Below are 24,423 nucleotides of genomic sequence, written 5' to 3' on the forward strand. Positions count from 1 at the left end.
GCAAGAGGCTAATTATGTTCCAAAACTGTGTCCACAAAAACAAACTATAGCTATATTTTGAAGAAAAAAAAATGGAAAGGGGGTATTGACGCCCGCAGGCAAATGATTTTTAAGGATCAAAAATGAAATTTGAAAAAATAATAGTCATAGAATACACGTTAAATACTGAATATGTATTATCAAATAAGTAAATTAAGGATCATTAAATCATGATAAAATTATGTTTTTTAGTGGCAAGAGGCTAATTATGTTCCAAAACTGTGTCCACAAAAAAAAACTAGAGCTATATTTTGAAAATAAAAATGGAAAGGGGGTATTGGCGCCCACAAGCAAATGATTTTTAGGGAAAAAAAAAGAAATTTGAAAAAATGTATGGTCATTGAATACACAAAGAAGTCTGCAATATATATTATCAAGAAAAATAAAAGAAGGATAATTAAATCATGATAAAATTATGTTTTTTAGTGGCAAGTGGCTCATAAAGTTAAAAAATTTTGTCTCCACAAAAATAAACTATAGCTATATTTTGAAAAAAAAATGGAAAGGGAGTATTGGCGCCCGCAGGCAAATGATTTTTGAGGATCAAAAAAGATATTTGGTATATGTTGTAATCTGAGAATACACTACGATGACTGCACTATGCGTTTTCAAGAAAAATAAATGAAATAAAAAATGAAGGATCATTAAATCATGATAAAATTATGTTTTTTAGTGGCAAGAGGCTAATTATGTTCCAAAACTGTGTCCACAAAAATAAACTATAGCTATATTTTGAAAAAAAAAAATGGAAAGGGGGTATTGACGCCCGCAGGCAAATGATTTTTAAGGATCAATAAAGAAATTGGGAAAAAAATATGGTCTTTGAATACACAATGAGGACTGCACTATGCGTTTTCAAGAAAAATAAATGAAATAAAAAATGAAGGATCATTAAATCATGATAAAATTATGTTTTTTAGTGGCAAGAGGCTAATTATGTTCCAAAACTGTGTCCACAAAAATAAACTATAGCTATATTTTGAAAAAAAAAATGGAAAGGGGGTATTGACGCCCGCAGGCAAATGATTTTTAAGGATCAATAAAGAAATTGGGAAAAAAATATGGTCTTTGAATACACAATGAGGACTGCACTATGCGTTTTCAAGAAAAATAAATGAAATAAAAAATGATGGATCATTAAATCATGATAAAATTATGTTTTTAAGTGGCAAGAGGCTAATTATGTTCCAATACTGTGTCCACAAAAATAAACTATCGCTATATTTTGAAAAAAAAAATAGAAAGGGGGTATTGGCGCCCGCACGCAAATGATTTTTAAGGATCAAAAATGAAATTTGAAAAAATTATGGTCTTTGAATACACAATGAGGAGTGCACTATGCTTTTTCAAGAAAAAAAATGAAATAAAAAATGAAGGATAATTAAATCATGATAAAATTATGTTTTTTAGTTGAACATTGTTAAAAAAGTTAATAATTAGTAACATAAAAATAAACTAGAGCTATATTTTAAAAAAAAAAATGGAATGGGGGTATGGAGCCCGCAGGCAAATGATTTTTAAGGAACAAAAGTGAAATTTGAAAAAATAATAGTCATAGAATACACGTTAAATACTGAATATGTATTATCAAATAAGTAAATGAAGGATCATTAAATCATGATAAAATTATGTTTTTTAGTGGCAAGAGGCTAATTATGTTCCAAAACTGTTTCCACAAAAATAAACTATAGCTATATTTTGAAAAAAAAAAATGAAAAGGGGGTATTGACGCCCGCAGGCAAATGATTTTTATGGATCAATAAAGAAATTGGGAAAAAAATATGGTCTTTGAAAATATAATGAAGACTTTACTATGTATTCTGAAGAAAACCAAAAGAAGGACAATTAAATCATGATAAAATTATGTATTTGAGTGGCAAGTGGCTTATAAAATTTAAAAATTGTGTCCACAAAAATAATGTATAGCTATATTTTGAAAATAAAAATGGAAAGGGGGTATGGAGCCCGCAGGTAAATGATTTTTGACGATCAAAAAAGAAATTTGGTAAAAATTATAATCTGAGAATACAAAATGAAGACTGCACTATGCGTTTTCAAGAAAAAAAATTAAATTAAAAATGAAGGATAATTAAATCATGATAAAATTATGTTTTTTAGTGGCAAGTGGCTCATAAAGTTAAAAAATTGTGTCCACAAAAATAAACTATAGCTATATTTTGAAAAAAAAATGGAAAGGGGGTATTGGCGCCCGCAGGCAAATGATTTTTGAGGATCAAAAAAGAAATTTGGTATATGTTGTAATCTGAGAATACAAAATGAAGACTGCACTATGCGTTTTCAAAAAAAATTAATGAAATAAAAAACGAAGGATCATTAAATCATGATAAAATTATGTTTTTTAGTGGCAAGAGGCTAATTATGTTCCAAAACTGTGTCCACAAAAATAAACTATAGCTATATTTTGAAAAAAAAAATGGAAAGGGGGTATTGACGCCCGCAGGCAAATGATTTTTAAGGATCAATAAAGAAATTGGGAAAAAAATATGGTCTTTGAATACACAATGAGGACTGCACTATGCGTTTTCTAGAAAAATAAATGAAATAAAAAATGATGGATCATTAAATCATGATAAAATTATGTTTTTAAGTGGCAAGAGGCTAATTATGTTCCAATACTGTGTCCACAAAAATAAACTATCGCTATATTTTGAAAAAAAAAATAGAAAGGGGGTATTGGCGCCCGCACGCAAATGATTTTTAAGGATCAAAAATGAAATTTGAAAAAATTATGGTCTTTGAATACACAATGAGGACTGCACTATGCTTTTTCAAGAAAAAAAATGAAATAAAAAATGAAGGATAATTAAATCATGATAAAATTATGTTTTTTAGTTGAACATTGTTAAAAAAGTTAATAATTAGTAACATAAAAATAAACTAGAGCTATATTTTAAAAAAAAAAATGGAATGGGGGTATGGAGCCCGCAGGCAAATGATTTTTAAGGAACAAAAGTGAAATTTGAAAAAATAATAGTCATAGAATACACGTTAAATACTGAATATGTATTATCAAATAAGTAAATGAAGGATCATTAAATCATGATAAAATTATGTTTTTTAGTGGCAAGAGGCTAATTATGTTCCAAAACTGTTTCCACAAAAATAAACTATAGCTATATTTTGAAAAAAAAAAATGAAAAGGGGGTATTGACGCCCGCAGGCAAATGATTTTTATGGATCAATAAAGAAATTGGGAAAAAAATATGGTCTTTGAAAATATAATGAAGACTTTACTATGTATTCTGAAGAAAACCAAAAGAAGGACAATTAAATCATGATAAAATTATGTATTTGAGTGGCAAGTGGCTTATAAAATTTAAAAATTGTGTCCACAAAAATAATGTATAGCTATATTTTGAAAATAAAAATGGAAAGGGGGTATGGAGCCCGCAGGTAAATGATTTTTGACGATCAAAAAAGAAATTTGGTAAAAATTATAATCTGAGAATACAAAATGAAGACTGCACTATGCGTTTTCAAGAAAAAAAATTAAATTAAAAATGAAGGATAATTAAATCATGATAAAATTATGTTTTTTAGTGGCAAGTGGCTCATAAAGTTAAAAAATTGTGTCCACAAAAATAAACTATAGCTATATTTTGAAAAAAAAATGGAAAGGGGGTATTGGCGCCCGCAGGCAAATGATTTTTGAGGATCAAAAAAGAAATTTGGTATATGTTGTAATCTGAGAATACAAAATGAAGACTGCACTATGCGTTTTCAAAAAAAATTAATGAAATAAAAAACGAAGGATCATTAAATCATGATAAAATTATGTTTTTTAGTGGCAAGAGGCTAATTATGGTTAAAAATTGTGTGCACAAAATAACTAGAGCTATATTTTGAAAAAAAAAAATGGAAAGGGGGTATTGGCGCCCACAGGCAAATGATTTTTGAGGATCAAAAAAGAAATTGGCAAAAAATATGGTCTTTGAATACATAATGAAGACTGTACTATGAAATTGGGAAAAAAATATTGTCTTTGAATACATAATGAAGACTGCACTTTGTGTTCTCAAGAAAAATAAATGAAGGATAATTAAGTCATGATAAAATTATGTTTTTTAGTGGCAAGTGTCTTATTAAGTTTAAAAATTGTGTCCACAAAAATAAAGTAGACCTATATTTTGAAAATAAAAATGGAAAGGGGGTATTGGCGCCCGCAGGCAAATGATTTTTAAGGATCAAAAAAGAAATTTGATAAAATTATGGTCTTTGAAAACACAATGAAGACTACACTATTTATTCTCAAGCAAAATAATAGAAGGATAATTTAATCATGATAAAAATATGTTTTTTAGTTGAAAATGTTTAAAAATGTTAGAAAATTGTGACCACAAATATTAACCATATCTATATTTTGAAAATAAAAATGGAAAGGGGGTATTGGCGCCCGCAGGCAAATTATTTTTAAGGATCAAAAAAGAAATTGGGAAAAATTTATGGTCTTTGAATACACAACGAAGACTGCAATGTGCGTTTTCAAGAAAAACAAAAGAAGGATAATTAAGTCATGATAAAATTATGTTTTTTTAGTTGCAAGTGTCTTATTAAGTTTTAAAATTGTGTCCACAAAAATAAAGTAGAGCTATATTTTGAAAATAAAAATGGAAAGGGGGTATTGGCGCCCGCATGCAAATGATTTTTTAGGATTAAAAAAGAAATTTGGAAAAAATTATAATCTTAGAATACATAGTGTGGGAAAAATAAAAGAAGAATAATTAAATCATAATAAAATTATGTTTTTAGTGGCAAGTGTCTTATTAAGTTTAAAAATTGTGTCCACCAAAATAAACTATAGCTATATTTTGAAAAAGAAAAATGGAAGAGGGTATTGGCGCCCGCAGGCAAATGATTTTTAAGGATCAAAAAAGAAATTTGATTAAATTATGGTCTTTGAATTCACAATGAGGACTGCACTATGCGTTTTCAAGAAAAATAAATGAAATAAAAAATGAAGGATCATTAAATAATGATAAAATTATTTTTTTTAGTGGCATGTGACTATTAAAGTTAATAAATTGTGAACACAATAATAAACTAGATTTTTATTTATTTTGTTGAACAAATTTTGATCAGAGGATGCATTATTTACTGTAATTGATATTAGTTCTTATGAAATACTGGTATAACACTAATACCCGTATGGCTTTAAAACCGTGATTCAAATTATGATAATATTAACCAGGTATTTCTAATATTTTAAGTATTAAGTATTCATTATAAAAGCTAAAAAAAAAAAATATGTAAAATTCACTAATATATAAGTATAATATTATATTTTAGTATAAATTTATAGTATTAATATTTTCCTCGTTAATTTTTAAATATTTTTCCTTGTTATGTTGACAATTTCGAATACCTTTTCAGTTAGTAAGAAAGGTTCTATGCAAAGGTCACGACCAGTGATGATAGTCATCTATCATCACTTGAGCTCAACTTACCATTGTGTATAGGTACCTAACCTAAACTAACCTCCTAATGACTTAATTAACCATCTGCATGTCCGCGGGGAAGGCAGTGCCATAGCCAGGGTTAGGATTTGGGGAGGGAAAAAGTGTATACAGTACTATACACCCAATATCCCTCGGGAAGGCTGACTATGACACTGGGTTTAATAAGTATCAATCTAAATGATCGTAGAAAAATCAATGCTATTTGGGTAACGCGTGACAAACGGATGGTTAACTAGGACACTTTGAATAAAAAGATCCTTAGTTGATTTCCGATATAAGTGTTTACTTATCAAGTTTTTCTATTGATTGTTAACCTCTTAGAAATAGCTCTTATTATTAAGATGTTGTGCCTCTGGAAATATTTTTCTCCCTATTAGATTTTTAGGACTTCGGTGCAACTGCTTTTAGATAATATATTATGGATAGAGTCATGCCCATTTTTTTGGTGTACATAACTTTAGCACATATTTTTATGACGACGAGTGTCTGGTCGCGATGAGTGAATAAATGAGTATACTTGAGGGGAACTGTTGTTAACACATCCATAGTACATTCTATGAAGTCCTAATCAAAAATGATCATCTAAACTCGCAATTATGATTGGATGTAAATTATACAAGTAATAACTAATAATTATTAAAGATTTATGAGTTTGTATTGTCTCCGACTTACAAAAGTCCTCTTGAAGAGAATGAGAGTGCGACATCCTCATTAAAGCAAAACAACTTTTGTAATATTATTACATAAATGGTGTAATATCTAAATTATTTCCCTTTCCGACACACTAAAATTAAAGTTATCATGCTTTTCTGGGCCTAAAAACGTTGGGTAGTACCATAATGGTAATTTTATTTTTATTTTTATATGGTACCTAATAAAAACGACCATAGACACCAGAAATTGAACGATCTTTAAAAATGTTTACACAATCTTTTCTATAGTAAAATATTATTATTTTGTATTTCAACATAACATTTTGCTGTGTGATTGGTAATCTTTACATCACAGTGTCAACTGTCAGTACATTTTTTGTGACAAAGATCAAGTGTCTAGTAGAAAATTTAATCATCTAAAATATCTTAAATTACATACTTATTGTTAATTATTATTATTAAAAAGTTATAGTATAAAGTATAATATCTCATATAAACTTAAACAATGTACAATTGGTTTCTTATTATTTTTATTATTACATAATATACGATTTTATTTCAAACAAATCCTTCGGCAATTATATATCCATATTGCGTGTGTTTGTTTAGAAACACGTGAGTATGTGGGGTAAGGATTCGTCACTAAGAACCCAGGTGGTCACCCATCCAGGAGCTAGTGACGCCAGGCGATGTTTGACCACGGCAAACCACCGCGCCACACCATACCCCAAAATACAGTATACGACTAGTGTGCTGTGCATATACCAGGCCAGAGGCAATTTTTTTGTTTTCAAGATATCAAATGCATAACCTGATTTTACTGTTTGGTTTTAAACACATGTAAATAAGACGAGGATTCGTCACTAAGAACCCAGGTGGTTGCCCATTCGGGAGCTAGCGACGACAGTCGATGTGTTGACCTTTAGGTCCAAAATTTACTTTTCTAACATATAGAAACCATATCTATTATATGAGATAATTAGTACATGTAAGTCTATTTTTCATCAAGTTCAAGAATGTTTTTTTATTTTTATAGCTAATAATAACAACAACACGTATGTCACTGAAAATATTGAATACCTAGGTAATAAATACATACGTGAACAACAATTTTTTTTTTTTAATTTCTAAAATCTTAAATTTAAAAATTCCATTAGACTAGTCGAAAAAGTATACGATTAACACTAGTATAGATTCCAACACTCAACTAAAATAATACTTTAAAAATGATTGTATTTATCAGAAAAATTAACTATCACCAGATCTTATTTCTTCTTTCCAGCATTAGAGATATGGATTAATTAAAAAAAAACTAGTAATATAAATTGCTTTCAATTTCATGATGAAATTCTTTTAACTCTTAATCACCTTCAAAAGTTGGTTTTCTTTTATCTGGACAAATTACTATTTCAAATTTTTATTTTAAAACATTTTATGTTTTCTAGAGCAAAGACTTTTTTGCATTTTATATATTTTTTCTTTTTTGTAAGCTTTATTGTATGCTTATTTCTAGGTTAGTACACAGCATATTTAAAATCTTATGTGATAAAATTCTAAATGTTTTTAGTGCATCTTTTGATAGTTTATCGAAAATCAAGTACTTAGGTAAATATTTTTATGGATCAAAATATAATTATATAAAATATGAAAGAAAAATGAAATTGTTACTAGCACTTTAATTTTTTTTTTTTTAATATATACAATTTATCATGTGTCTCAAATAACAGGGTACACTTTATCACTCATTAACCTGTAAATATCTTTCAATTCTGTTTGTTGGACATCAAACAAGACAAATCAATCATAAAATCCTATATGACTTAAAATTCTTATAAGTCATGTATATTTGGATATCATGAAATTCTCATACAAGGAAGGGCTCATCTGATCATACTAATCTAGTATGTCGGACCACAAAAAATAACTATTAAATTTTCAATAATTTACAAAATAAGTAATGCCATTGTACACTATAAAAAAAACCAAATTTACTGGAGACCAAACCAAAAAACTAAGATGTATAAATAAAATAATATGTATAAATAAATAATCACACAGAGATGTTTAGATTCAAGTAAAAAAAAATATATATTATAACTATATTATAGTCCAAATGATGACTAATAATAAATAAAGATCAAAAAAAAAAAAAATATTAATATAATATCGAATAAAATTGATATTATATTCAAAGCGTTGAATAATAATAAATAAAATAAAATCCAAAGAAAATTAAACAAATTCTATTTAAAAGAATTATACACAGAGATGTTTAGATTCAAATAAAATTAAAGTTATAGTCCAAACGACGGCTAATAATAAATAAAATATTCCAGAAATGTTTAGCTCATTTTTTATAAATTAATTTAACACGTCATAGTTGTTAAAATTAAAATAAAATTAAAATTATAGTCCAAGCGTTGAATAATAATAAATAAAATATAATCCAAAGATTAACACATTTATAAAAGAATTAAACACAGAGATGTTTTGATTCAAATAAAATAAAAATATATTATAGTCCAAATGATGACTAATAATAAATAAAATATAATCCAAATAAAATTAAAATTTTTTTTATAAATGAATTAAACACAGAGATGTTTAGATTTAAATAAAATAAAAATATATTATAACTATATTATAGTCCAAATGATGACTAATAATAAATAAAGGTCAAATAAATATATTAATATAATATCAAATAAAATTAAAATTATAGTCAAAGCGTTGAATAATAATAAATAAAATTTTATCCAAAGAAGAGTAACAAATTTTTTTAAAAGACTTATACACAGAAATGTTTAGATTCAAATAAAATTAGAGTTATAGTCCAAACGACGACTAATAATAAATAATATATAATCCAAAGAAGATTAATACATTTTTTATAAATGAATTAAACACAGAAATGTTTAGATTCAAATAAAATTAAAGTTATAGCCAAACGACGACTAATAATAAATAATATATAATCCTAAGAAGATTAATACATTTTTTATAAAAAAATTAAACACAAGGATGTTTAGATGCAAATAAAATTAAAATATATAGTCCAAGCGACGACTAATTATAAATAAAATATAATCCAAAGAAGATTAATACAATTTTAATAAAATAATTAAACACAGAGATGTTTAGATTCAAATAAAATAAAAATATATTATATAGTCCAAATGATGACTAATAATAAATAAAATATGATACAAAGAAAATTAAAATATTTTTTATAACTGAATTAAACACAGAGATGTTTAGATTCAAATAAAATAAAAATATATTATAACTATATTATATAGTCCAAATGATGACTAATGATAAATAAAGACCAAATAAATATATTAATATAATATCAAATTAAATTAAAATTAAGTCAATGCGTTGAATAATATTAAATAAAATAATATAATCCAAAGCAGATTAATACATTTTTTATAAAAGAATTAAACACATAGTCATTAACATTCAAATAAAATTAAGATAATAGTCCAAACGGGGACTAATAATAATTAAAACATAATCCATAGCAGATTATCAGGAATATAATTCGTAGCTGACTTTTAACAAATAATTCTGATTTAAATACAAAAGAAAAAAAATAAATGTACAGAGATAACAACAACGATCAAATAACTGAAACAAACAACAAAGTTTAGATACCTAACATAGGTGTTCATAATCATGGTCAAAATTAATTTTTCAATAATATCAAACAAATGTTTCTTTTTCAAAAATAATATCGAAATATAAGATTTCACCTTTGATATATCACATAAAAATGGTAAAGAAAACAGAGTATCAGACGGGCTATAATACAATAACATAAATACAAACGATAAAAACATTGGAATCGACGAATCACTTAATTAGGTTCGAATGTACGACATAAATCCATCAAATTCCAAAGATAAATTTTGCTTTACAATAAAAGCGATTAATGAACCCAAAGAAAATATAAATAAAAACATATTAAGGAAATCACGACAATTTGTCATAATAAATAACATATTATATTATCAACGATGCACACCATATTATACCGATTATAGCATTTTTTTTTTCCTAATGCATGATTTTGAAACTTATTTTCCAACAGATATTATACTAATACCAGAAAAAGCATGCCTTACAACATATAAAATTATTAAAGGAACTTAACGAAATAAGGAATGAAATTCCACAAATAGTAAAAAAATGGCACAAATTAAATGAAAAAATTATTTAGACAAAAGTCACGGAATAGTATGCTTTAATCCAGGTGACCAAGAATTAATAAAATTTCCATTTTCACAAATAGGCAAAACGCCTAAATAAGCACAAAAATACAGAGGCCAATTTAAAGTAATTAAAAAATAATAAATAAATATCAGAATTAAATTATAAAGTAAAATTGATCTTCGATAAAAAAACTAACTGAAAACATCATTCATGTTAGAAGAATAAAATCATATTATTACAAGTTAACCATACAACAAAAATACAAATTTAACATAATAACCAATTAGAATGTCATAATTTACAGATTTCTACAAGACTATAGGTACCTAAAAATAATACTAATAATCTAACTACAAATCAATGTTCAAAAACAATAAAATAAAAATAAAAATTTTTAATTTATAAAAATAAATAAATGTAAGCTACAAGAAATTAAATGAATTATCCATTCAGATTCCAGATCATAATCATGAAATCCTTATACAAGGAATGGCTCATCTGATCATACTAAACCCCCACAAAAACAAAATTCTAATTTTCAATAATTTACCAAATGAATAATGTCATTGAACACTATTGCCACAATAGAGCAAATATTCCAAAACTCTAAAGAAAAAGACAACAAAACATCAAATAAGAATAATACAAAAGATATTCTAATATCCAATCTCATACATATTAAGTACGTACTTCATAAAAGACGTTCAATATTTTACTACCTACATACCTACATGTTATCAAGAGAAAACATTTCTAAGATAAATAATTATGCCAGGAAACGCTAGATGCTAACTTCATCATAAATATAGACAACAATATACAAATATTAAAAGGCGTCTTCACAAATCTTACTCAATTTATCTCGCATATACAGCATGAAAATGAATTTAAAAAAAAAAAACACTTAAGATAATAAATTTAAAGAAGACGCAACATTTCAACATTCAATCACAACAACAAAATGCCTTGATAAAACCAAAATCAAAAACATTCAATGAAACATCACCATACTAAACACAGGACTTAACATATCCCTACTATACCAAACTTTTGTTTGAAGTATCAAAATATTAGCAAGACATTTTACTAATCCAACACAATGTCTCATGAATAAACAACATAACAATATATTTAAAAAAAAAATACTCATGGGAAACAAAAAGTAATAGTCTACGCCAATCACAAAAACAACAAAACCAAGTTGTATGGATACCACTAAAATATTTGAGTAAAAAAAATTTTAACTCATATAGGAATTTATGACTGATTACAGGGTATAATTAAAGGTAATAAGTGATAAAGTGTACCTACCCTGTTTTGTGGGACACACGGTATATATACCTATATATAAACATATGATAAATGCATAAAATATTTAATTAAGTAATTTTTATAGTGTAATAAAAGAATGTAATTTTTTTAAGGCATATTTAACTGCGTAAATTTAATGAATTATTAGTAAGTACATAAAAGTCCTAGCTCTACAGTTATTAATTATAACTTTTACTTCCAATCATGCGCCTACTTTCAAGTTTATTTTTTTAATTACAATCATAGTACAATATTGTAAAGTAATATTAAACAAAAGTATACAAATATTTTATTTTGAAATTGAAGTCCTAAGATGAATATTTTGAGAATGAGAATTTATAATATTTAAATGTTTTTACTTATCAAGCAACATCTCTAATACTTTTTTTTTATTGAGCATTACAATACTTTTCATAATAAGACTATTAACTATAATATGTTTAATGAAATTGTAAATTTGTATATAAAAATAAAATTTGTTATTTTAAAGATAATATTCATTTGATTGATGTGATATTTTAACAAAATATGTAATGGACAAAGTCATACTTTTTACAAGACTTATAATAATGTAAACAATCAACAATCAAGAACTTTTTTGACTTGATAACACTTAAGAGGATGTCAGTGCATTTATTTTTTTTCTCTCTGACTCACGCACAACATAGCAAATATTACGTTCACTATGATCATAATAATTTCTAAAATTAGAGTGAAATGGCCTCTTTTAAAATTTTAAGATACTTATTAGTTATTATTAATACCTAGAGCATCGTATAGGCTAAATTTGAAGCGAGTTATGAATACATTAAAATATTCATAACTCACTTAATAATTAAAGTATAATAAACCTATGATGTGCCCTAGATAAAAATATAACCATTCATTTTTCTCTAAATTTAGAAATTATTAAGATTATTGTGAACAAAAAATTTGATATATTGCGCATGAGTCGGAGAAAAAAAATTCCACTGACATCCTCTTATTCGGCTTAACCAACCTTCTCTTTTTATTCTATCCCATAAGTCGAAGGTTGTAAACCTTACCTAACCTGGTAGTATCACTCAAAGGGTCGAGTGACCTTTGCAATTAAGATCCTTTCCTACATATTCAGAATTGTTAACATAACTATTCTACCTAACTATCCCCCTTCCCCCCACCTAACCTAATCCTCTCTCTCTGCCACTACCCCCCTTTCTTCCTATCACTATCACGCCCTCCCCTTCACCTATCTCACTGTCTCTCACAATCTCTCACAATTCTCTCTCGCTTTTTGTTCTATTCCCCCATCTAACCTTATCATCTCCCTTAAACACTACCTCTCTCTCACCCTATCACTTTCACACCATCCCCTCTCCTATCTCTCTCACACTCACTCGTCTAACGTTCCCCCTCTATCCGTTTTTCTCTCACTCACTTGTCTTACATTCCCCCTCTACCCGTTTTTCTAACACTTTCACCCTCTCATTCACTTTATCTCCTTATCTTTCATCCTATCTACCTCTCTCACTCCCTCTCACACTATCCTTCTCTCGCCCTCTCTTTACAAGTCACTATAGTACCTACCTTACCTAACCTAACCTAATCTAACCTTACCTCACACTATCTATCTCTCTTACTATCCCTCCTTTTCTTTCTCACCCTTTTACTTCTGCTTCTCTACCATCTCTCTACGCTACTTCACACTATCTCTCTCTCTCTCTCTCTCTCTCTCTCTCTCTCTCTCTCTCTCTCTCTCTCTCTCTCTCTCTCTCTCTCTCTCTCTCTCTCTCTCTCTCTCTCATCTCTTAGTCCTTCCCTGCCCCCACCCCCATACTACCAGTCCCTATAGTACCTACAGGTCATCGTACCTGATAATTGGAAAAATATTTAAATATCATTGAGGAAATTATTAAAAAAAAAAATTTTATATATCATTGAGGAAATTATTTAAAAAAAAATTTTAAATATTATACCTGATCAATTTCCTAATTTTTATCACGATTTTATTGATAACTTGAATAGTGTTATACCAGTGGTTACAAAACAAATAATTTAAAAATTGCAAGTAATCTATCCCCTGATCAATTAATAAATAAATAAAATAAAAATAAACCTACTGAAAAATAGAAAATCACTTACCAAATATCTGAATCTAGTATAAAACTTCATCTTTGAAACATTGTTAATACATTTCACACAGGCTTCACAACGAATAGGATATTTAGTTGGCAAATCTTCACTGACGAATACCATTTCTGAAATTTCAATAAAATATTCAACAATATTTTCTGACCTATTCATTTTAGATTCTGAACGAAGTGATGAATGTATTGATTTTCCAATGATGCGTGTTTTTTTTTTTTTGTGTGTGTCTGTACATCATAACTAGTCGAAATAATGCTTCAACTGCAAACGTTGGGGGTGGTTTCCGATATAAAAGTGAATATCCTGGGTGCATTATAGAGGTCAAAAGTAAAAATTTTCCAACAATTTTCAAAAAAAATCGAGAAAAACAAAAAAAAAAGTGACAGAAAAACGGAATTTTTAAGCAAAACTAGTTTTCAACCAAATCGATTTTTTACATGGTTGTAATTCAAAAACTAATCACTCTAAATAATTGAAATTTTTCACCAAATGTTTATGTTAATGTAATCTATATACAGTTTAATTTTAGTGTTATTTATAGACCACTGAAATTTTGGATTTTTCCGAAAATTTTTTTTTGAAGTGTCAATAACATTTTTTTGGCCATATAAAAAAATTTGAAAATTGAATACAAAGTTTCTCATAAGTTATTCTTATAGTGATTAAAAAATTATAAGAATACCTACGCACAATTTTTTTTTATTAGCATTTGAAGTTCAAATATTGACAAAAATTCGTCAAAACCAGGAATATATATTTTTTTTTTGTGTCTGTTATCACGTTTTGGGGCAGTAAAAGTGCTTCGATTTTTGACTTCAGTACGGTATTCGATCAGAAAGTGAATCTAGTTGGTACTTTGATGGTCAAAAGTATTCTTAATATTTTTGTAAATAATCGGGATAAACAAACTAAAAATTAAGGGAGAAACGGAAATTTTACGCACAATCAGTTTTCGACAAAATCGATTTTGATTTTTAATGTAACTTTAAACCTAACCGAATGTTTATATAAGTATATTCTAACCACCATAAAATTTTCAAAAATGTTTGTCTTAAGTTGAACTATTCATAGGTATTTGCAATTTTCGATCATTATTAGTTTTTTTTAAATCAATATCGATAAAAATGTATTTTTTGGTTAGAAAATGTTGATAAAATATAATACAAGGCTCTTAACATATTGTTACAATAGCAGTTGAAAAATAAAAATAAATTCATAGTCACAATTTTTTTTATAAGCATTCAAATTTTGAATTTTGACAAAATACGTAGAAATCACGTAAAGAAATTCATAAAAATTTTCTGTTTAAATCTAAAATTTGAAAATTTAATAAAAGATTCCTCACAAATTTGTCAATCTTTATCACAAAAAAATGTCTTCCGGAAATTCAAATTAAATTTTTATTAGCATTTAAATTTCAAATATTGACAAAAATTCGTCAAAACCGTGAATATTTGCAAATTATTTTGTAGTTCAAAATTCATAATATTGTTTGTATTTATATCTAAAGTTATAAAATTTAACACTAAGTTTTGTTTCAAATAGCTATAGAGAAAATTTGATGCGTTATTATAGGAAAAATGGTTTGAGCGTTAGAGTTTTAAATTTTTATGAAATCGCGTAATGATAACGTTTTATCCTCAAACTAGGTATATGTATATCTATGATAATACAAGGTATTATGAATTATGATAACTACATGCAATGTTTTTGAAAAAATTGATTAACCTTGCCTTATGCAAAATGCGTCTTAATTGAAAAATAAAATATTTGTTTCAAAATTGAATATATGATAATATTTAAATATAAATATTATGATTACTACATGCAATGTTTTTGAAAAAATTGATTAACCTTGCCTTATGCGAAATGCGTCTTAATTGAAAAATAAAATATTTGTTTCAAAATTGAATATATGATAATATTTAAATATAATATATAATATAATATGATATATAATATATCCTAGACTGACAAATCATCTCCGATTAGAATCGTTTTTCGTATACAATGATACCTCTATCATTGCATTCAAATTTAACCTACCCTTGTCAGAGGTCCACCCCACCCCCTAACCTGTACAGCAGAGCGACATCCACTTACCCACTTTTTTTTTATCATTACAGATAAAATATAGCTAAACAATCCGTTAGTTGTTATTATATGTGTTTTGATTATTTTATTTAAGAACTTATTAATTTTATATGGCTATAAAAACATTATACCTACTACGCTACTAAAACTCTAGTACCGATTCATTTTTATTTTAATAATTTTTTATACAAACTTTAATTATTATTGCGTATTTTAGTTTGTTTATTTATTTTATTCCAAGAATTCATGAATATTATAATTATTATTCTATAATAATTTTTGAAAGATTGAGTTTTATAAAATGAATAAAAATTCGATTGCAATAAATTAGAGTTTTTTTATTTACCTAACCTTACGTAACTTCATAATAAATAATGACTGTACAATTTTGAAGAAAATAATAACTCCTGTGTGTATGTATTAGGTAGATACACTATTTTAACTGATCTTTATTATATGCATGATAATTAAGTTATAATATATTTTTCATAACCGCTTAGTTCACCACTCAGTCAACATTCTTTTAGTCTTTAGGCCATAGGGCTTTATAGGTGTACCTACAATGTAATAACTTAATAAGTACCTATGATATTAGATATAAGATAAAGAATAAAGGTTATAAATAACTATAAATATCTATAATATACATAATTTATCGAAATAAAATATATTTTATTCTAAATTCCTGACTTCTAACGTTGGATTTGGAACAAATTACCATTTACGAATTAAAATTGATCCCTATATGAGTTTTGTATACTGAAGTTATCAGAAAAAACGGATATTACAATTAACTAACTAAACAAAAATTGAAAAATGTCGATTACAAACACATACCTAGGTTATAATTATGAAATTATAATTATTATACGTCTGGCAACATGAAAAACGACTCAGCGCGTTTATATTATTCGATCTCGCGTATTTCTTAATTTCGCGCTTAGAAATAAAATATGCGTCAACGACACTTGGAAATTGGGAATATATTTTTCGTGACGTTAAATATTTATTTAAAGCCTAACATAAGATTCAAGCCTCAAAAGAATATGAAAATAAACTTACCTCAAACATCGACTCTTTTTCGGGGTTTTGGTGAAATCTGAATTCTGAGACGTGTATGGGTACTGGGTACACTCCGATACCGACGTAAGAACGCGACAGATACTTAATTGAAGTCTGAAAATATTATTAATTATGAAATTAAAATTATACGGAATACAGAATATTTTTAGTTCATGTTTGCTTTAGTGCTAATTGAAATTATAATTTTAGAATCTTTAATCGACTGCCACTTCTGATTCTGAAAAGACAATTGCCACAGATTGTATTATGTTACGCTAATAGGATAAATCCAAAGATATGTAATATTTCAATAAAACTTCTATTACCAAGGAGGTTCACGTTTATGAATAATGTTCATTTAAATAATTAAATGTGATATAACAATAACCAAAAAATATTTGTAATTTTAAATTTAAAGTATAATATAATATATTATTTTTCTTAGCCTATTTTTGTTTGATTAATGATTACGATCATGCTTCTTTTATGCATTACAGGTATTATATATCTAAAATAATCCAATTAATGTTTAATTTTTATCTACCCTACCTAGTTATAATGTGTTTTTTTTGAATATTTTATTCAAGATCTTATTATTTCTTCACTAGTTCACTAACCACAACAATAGTTATCTACTAAAACTCGGATACCTACCGGTTCGTTTTTATTTTAATAACGTAAAGATTAATTATAATTACTTGTATTAATGTTTATTTATTTTACTTCGATAATTTAAAAATATTATTCCAATTTATTATTTATGAATTCTTGATATATTGTGTTTTTTTAGAAAATAAATAATAAATGCAATTTTAATAAATTATTGAATTAGGTACCTACGTTAAATATAAAATAACCTATTCATGAAAAAAACTTAGACATAATAAATTTTTTACGAAAAACAAAATTGTTCAATTGTATATATAAAAAAAAATGTTTTATCCTAATTTTTTTTATAAAAACTTAAAAATATCTGAAATTGATAATACTTATAACACATACTAATAAAATAACAATAATAATAAAAAACTATGAAGATGGTGATTAATTTATATAATAAAATTAGACTTATTATTTATTTATTTTCACAGCCATAGGTAGCATAATATTATTAAACATAAGGCCATGATAATTATAATGAGTAACTTTTTTTTTTACATTGTGTTTCAAACAAGTATTACCTATTTTATTAAAATAATAATAAATTATTCAAATTCGTACATAATGTTATAGTCTTGTACTCTTGTTGTTCAAAAGCATTTGATAATTTTATAGTCATTATCAGTTTAGAATATATTTTTTTTTAATTTGTCATATTATTTGTTACTTTTATACATAAAAATAAGCTTATTTACTTAAAGACAAGTGGTATTTTATTTTTTATGTAGTGTTTTATAGTAAATTATTTTTAAAGATACTGATTACATACCTACAACTATTAAATGATTAATTTTCATCCTTTTATATATTACCTGTACAATTATAAATTATAACACAACAATTTTAATCAAATTTCAAAAACTAACAATTAATAATATTTTATTATTTATTAATAATTCAAAGTTCAATACTGCAATAATTGGACATATCTATGACACAAAAATAAACATAGCTTAAATTCAATACTTCCATATTTTGTTATGTCTGAAAATCAATTTCTGTATGCAATACAGCCACATATCAAAATATGACAGTCTTGCATTTACTTAAAAAATTGTAAAAGGCCATAATAAGTCTGACTTTTTGGATTCAAGGGAATATTTTATTATATTTGAAAAAGTCACAATATAAAGTATGTTTAAAGTGCCTATTGTAGTTTTTAGTTTCAAATACATAGGTGAAGAACTCTTTGCAAACATCATCATTGTAAAAGTGTACGAACGTGTACCTCAATTCTTTTATAATATTAAGCCGCAAAAGAATTGGTATTAAAACAAACTTACCTTAAATATCAATTATTTTGTGCTTTGTTAGAGTCCGCGACGTGTATGCACTCCGACGCTGAAATGGAAACGCATCAGATACTGCTGAATTGAAGTCTAAAAATAATGTGATTTATGAAAAAAAAAGATTAAACGGAAAACAGGATGTTTTTAGTTCATGTCTACTTTGCTATCTAATTGAAATGTTAGAATCTTTAATAGACTGCGTCCTCCGCAACGACTTTGACAATCGCCATGGATTATATTGTACTAAATCAATAAGAGAAATCCATAGATAGGTACCTAGGTATATATTATAATACTACTTTTGTATCAACGATTCCCTTGTATACAATCTGTTCATTGCAGAGCATCTAATGAAATGAGATAACTACACCGAAATAATGCATAACTTTAAATTAAAATTATGTATAACAAAATAAAGTAGGTAAGTACCTTGGTATTATTTTAATTATTTTTTTTTAAATTTATTTATTTGATTATCGATTAAGAATATTTAAGATGGTGTTTAAATGTTTGAAACACATGCATATTTTTACTAAAATATATTTCTTTATGAACTATTAAATAGATGTGATTATTGCTTTTTAAAGTTAAAATTAAGTTATACAGTGTACACATTAATTTTCCGTACCGACCATGTCGGGCGACAGCTAGTTTGTAAAATTCCAAGTCAAAAGTTTTCTCCGAATACGAAACTAATAATTAATTACAAATTTGTTATTTATTATAATTAATTAATTATCTACGGCAAAAGCCACCAATATGCCAATCATGTGCCACCATCACAATCTCACTAAACACATCTTCATAGCATAATAATGTTGTTAATCATAAGGTCATGACAATTATAATAAGTAGGGCTAGGGTTTTAAAGAAAATACTTCTTTTTTCATATACCTAGGTAGGAGATAGAAATTTAATTTTTATATGTATAAATTAGACTCACGCTATTCTTATTCCAAATAAACCAATTTATTTTAGCTTTTTTTATTGTTTCTTTCAGTTATTTTAAATGTCGAATTTGTATAATATTAAGTTTATTATAAGGGTTCGGATTTTATAGCATCAAAAATCCTAAAATATGCGCTATAATATGACCAAAAAAAACCGTAAAATATGCTCTATAAATATTCTCTAAAAAAATCAAAAATAGCAACAAATAAAAATAAACACAAATCAAAAATTTATTCAATTTATCATATATCTTTATTAAATCATATATTTATATAAAAAAAACTAAAATCTCCGTATGCAGTTTAAAAAAATTTGTATGTACTGATTAACTATTGATACCTTGAATTATGACATCGTTTGTACGCAACTATTCAAAATGATCTGAGTAAATAAGAATATAGTTTCAATTCTTATTGATTCGCATTAATGATTACCATTTGTCACGAGATTTATGAAAAATATAAAATAAAGCGTTGAATTAAGAATATTAGCAAAACATGGCACCAAAACTTTAAAAGTAGCACTAAAATTCTAAAATTCTTCAAATATGCAAAAAATAGCAAAATAAAATTTCATATTTAGAGTCCGTGGTGCATTAAACAAATTTACAGCCCAATCTGCTATTTTTATCTCTATCCTATAATAAGTAGCAAAATGCTATAAAATCCGAACCCTGGTTATAACTTAAAAATTATAATATAGGTACCTACTATTGTTTTGAACATTTCACATGTCGTACGTGTGCAAGACGGAGACAACACATGCGGGTTAGACGTCCTCTTAATAAGAAAACTATAGGTATACTATAGATACCTATATAGCCATATATAAGTAGGTACTCACTATGACACTACTCACTACTCAAATACTATAATAATTATATTTATATAGTATTTTTCTATAAACTTAATTAGTTTATTATTATAATAATATTGTTCTTCTAGCAATATCCACCCACCCACCCATATTTAAGGTGTTGCTTGAGAAACTCTTGGACCCTAGGTTACACGCCACTGAAGACCTAGGTAATAAAGGTTATGATGATGGGTTGCTTAGATGTCTTTTATATAAATATCTTCTTCCAGTCCTCAGTTGATTTCAATAAATGTCACACGATTCAAGATTTGCAGCACAGGTCCACACGGAAACTTGGGATAAGCTCAGGAGATAAGTTTGAATTCTTAAGATCTTTACATTCTCTTTTTTTATAACCATGTTCCTATGATATTTATGCAGGTTACTAGGTTAGTAACTAGGTATATAGATTTCATGTCATATAATTTTTGGCTTTTTTGTCAAAGAAGTTATAATGAAAAGTAGTTGTCGGTCGTTATTTGAACAGACTTGTAACCACACCGTGAAGACGTGAAGTGAATTTTCTACGAACGGGTGTATCGGTCGCCGACTCCTCGCGCTCAGATCATTACTCTATGGCTCAGATCGTCCGATCTCTAACGCGCGACGGCCCTGAGGGCGTGTGGTTGGTACTCGTTTTACGTCGACAGAGTTCGCACAAGTCGTTTATTTAGTTTATTATCTTAGAAAAAACCAATAGCCTTAAAATTGATAATGATAACAACATTTTGCCGTCGACATTGTGTCGGCCTTCCGGCTCAAGTTTTTGTAAATTTTGCTTATCGTATTTACTATTTACCTAAGCGGTGGACCGTAATATACATTTTGTGGAACTCCCTAAACTTCGATGTGTGCCGAATGCCGGAAACACCAAAGAAATTGAAAGTAGTGGTCAAAGGTAAAGAACAACAATCGCCAAAAGGTCGTGATTATAAATATGTAATTTTGATTTCTAAATACCTCGTCTGTAGCTCATGTGTAGATTACAAGTAAGATAGACAATCGATTAATCTACAAGAAAATAGATTTTTGACAATTTTATTTTGATATATGAACGTGAATTGCTCAGTGATCGACTTTATTTACAAGTCTTAGTTTAACTATTTAAATTTCCAAGATCGCTCTACTATGGCAGATGAACTCCTTTAAACACTCGAGGGAACCTGCCAGTTGTTTTTCATTTGTCAAATTGTTTTTAAGATCATATTTCATAATAGTTTTTAAACCAATACCATTTCACAAAAGTTGTTCAACTTACCTACTTCTTAATTAAAGTTTAATATTTTTTATTAGTCATATAATTATTGTAACATAGTAACTTTAAAACATGTTTTGTAAAGTTGAAAACATGTGTACGACTTAATAATAATGAAAAATTACATGACATATTTACTCAGAGACAAATTTTGGCATTAGTTTTAGTTTAATTTAATTTACTTTTCTGAACTGATTTTAATCAATACTTAATAATTTTAACATATATGGATTTTATTTGTAAAAAAAAAAAAATGTTGATTTCTTTTTCTTATTTAGTGGCTTAAATTAGCATAAAATATAGTTATTCATCATTAGTACTTAGTATAAAAATATTATTTAATTCTTTTTATTATACATTAGACGTGCTCGGTGTTGCACAATGGCGCTGGGTAGCCAATGACGACACCTGTGGTATTTGTCGAGTGGCGTTTGAAGCTTGCTGTCCTGACTGCAAGTTTGCCGGTGACGATTGTCCTTTAGGTAGATTAATAAATTATTAATAATTTTACCAACCAAGTTAATATTCATACTCATTCAATTGATATTATTTTATTTCAGTGTGGGGTCAGTGTTCACATTGCTTCCACATTCATTGCATAATGAAATGGCTCAACGCCCAGTCCGTACACCATCAGTGCCCGATGTGTCGCCAGGAGTGGAAGTTTCGAGAGTAGACTCAGATTTATTGTCACCTTTATCGTTGTCTTACGATTCTGAACTACCGCCTCTACCTGAAAGCCTCAGTCGTTTAAGTCTGTATGATGTACCACCACGTACTAAACCTGAACCTGCTCGACGTCATTCACCTAAACCAACAGAACTTGTTGGCTCACCTAAACAAACACCTCAGTCGCCAATACCATCAGAATATTCTGATAAACGTCCAACTGAAAAACCGCCTGTTCCACCCAGGAAACCGTCATCTGTTGACCTAAAACTTGCGCATCTCCGTAATGAAATGGTATACTACAGTGATATCAAATATACCCAGTTTTATAATCTGTTATAATTAATATGTTTAAGGCTAGTTTACGTCAAATGGATTTACAACTCCTGTCCCAATTACGGCAGCTCAATGATTCTATTAGTTCATATAGACAAGAGTTGATTATGAACATGGACTCTTATTCATCATCGGACACTGATGGGTCAGATACTACATCGGTTTATTCAAATGTAACTCCCAGCAGTTTCGATTTATCTCGTTCCTCAACACAGTCAACTCCCAAACGCCCTCCAACATCTACAGATTTATGAAAATACGTTATTAAACACAAACTGGGCTATCTTTTTATAAATATTTTTTACTAATAATTATTATACAACTCATTTGTATTATATTATGTAATTAAAATCTAAGACAATAAAATTTACTTACTTTCCTGAAAGTGTTAAACTATTAATAAGTATTTCCTGCCAATTTGTGTTAAGAGGACGCTACACCCACATGTGCATTTTCAAATATTCACACTTAGCATGCTCATAACTCATTTAAAAATTAAAATATCGTAAAAAACCTACATGAGAACACACATAATGTTCTTACCTAAAAGTTTGATAATGGGTCAATTCACTCTAATATCAAAACTAACAGCACATTATTGAATCTAGTGAACGAAAATTTGCTATGTAGTACGCGTGTAAGACAGAGACAACTCATGCGGGTGTAGCGTCCTCTTAATCATGATGTTAGACTAGACTATAAGTTTTCACTATCAAATATGTTGTGTTATAAATAGTAATAATTAGGTTATGTGTTAGTATATTGTTTGATTTAAAACTCACTGAAGCAATTCTATATTCTATCAGTTTCAAGTTTCAATCATAGTTTTTCAATTTATTAATTGTATTATTTATAGATAACAAATTTCAAATGAAACTTTATCTACTAAATAAATCACATAAAATTTTTTTTTCAAGAATCTATTAAGTACCAAATGACCTTCACCAATGAGTCATTACAATGATTATGTTGTTGAATACAAATTCATTAATCACCCACTCATAGATTATTAAGAGCTATAATGGGTTAATGACGTACATGTCATGTAATTTAGTGGGGAGAAAATTGTTTTTATAAATGTTTAAAATGTGAAAAGGAAATTATTTATAGAAGATAATATATTTCTGAATTCTGATATTGTGAATAGTTTACTTCAACAGACTTGATCATAATAAAAAAGTATAAATACAAATGAGTATGTTTGTTAATAAAGAATGTGTAATCTCAAACAAATACACAATTGTAATGAGTAAAATAATCAAAAACGTGTAATAAAATATTAGTTTTAAGTTCTTTTTAAATGACATGTTTTCATTAATATTTTATTATAACTAATTAAGATTAATACATTTTCAGATATTTCTCATTATAATATTATGAGTAAACAATTACATATCATAAGTAATGAACTAATGAATGATGATTTC

The 24,423-nt window shown here is 27.0% G+C and overlaps 1 protein-coding gene and 1 long non-coding RNA gene across 2 annotated transcripts in view; one reads left to right on the top strand and one right to left on the bottom strand.

Moving 5' to 3' along the window:
- The window catches only part of LOC149055961 (uncharacterized), a 69,033-nt gene extending 44,662 nt beyond the window's left edge, over positions 1-24,371 (bottom strand). Inside the window, exons 1-4 of the long non-coding RNA XR_016191443.1 lie at positions 23,372-24,371; positions 18,925-19,020; positions 16,982-17,095; positions 13,820-13,935 (exon numbers count right to left, since the gene is read on the bottom strand). This is a non-coding gene — a long non-coding RNA (uncharacterized LOC149055961). The remainder of the gene's footprint in view (positions 1-13,819; positions 13,936-16,981; positions 17,096-18,924; positions 19,021-23,371) is intronic.
- Positions 21,453-23,381, top strand: LOC107171246 (uncharacterized). The gene is made up of 4 exons (XM_015521473.2): positions 21,453-21,634; positions 22,354-22,473; positions 22,552-22,954; positions 23,017-23,381. Exons 3-4 carry the CDS (start codon positions 22,598-22,600, stop codon positions 23,248-23,250), a joined length of 591 nt encoding a protein of 196 aa, XP_015376959.1. The 5' UTR covers positions 21,453-21,634; positions 22,354-22,473; positions 22,552-22,597; the 3' UTR covers positions 23,251-23,381.
- Positions 24,372-24,423: the final 52 nt, after the last annotated feature.

The sequence above is a fragment of the Diuraphis noxia genome, unplaced genomic scaffold, assembly GCF_037042655.1.
Source record: "Diuraphis noxia isolate RWA-SAM2 unplaced genomic scaffold, SU_Dnox_SAM2 contig0004, whole genome shotgun sequence".
Taxonomy (NCBI): Eukaryota; Metazoa; Arthropoda; class Insecta; order Hemiptera; family Aphididae; genus Diuraphis; species Diuraphis noxia.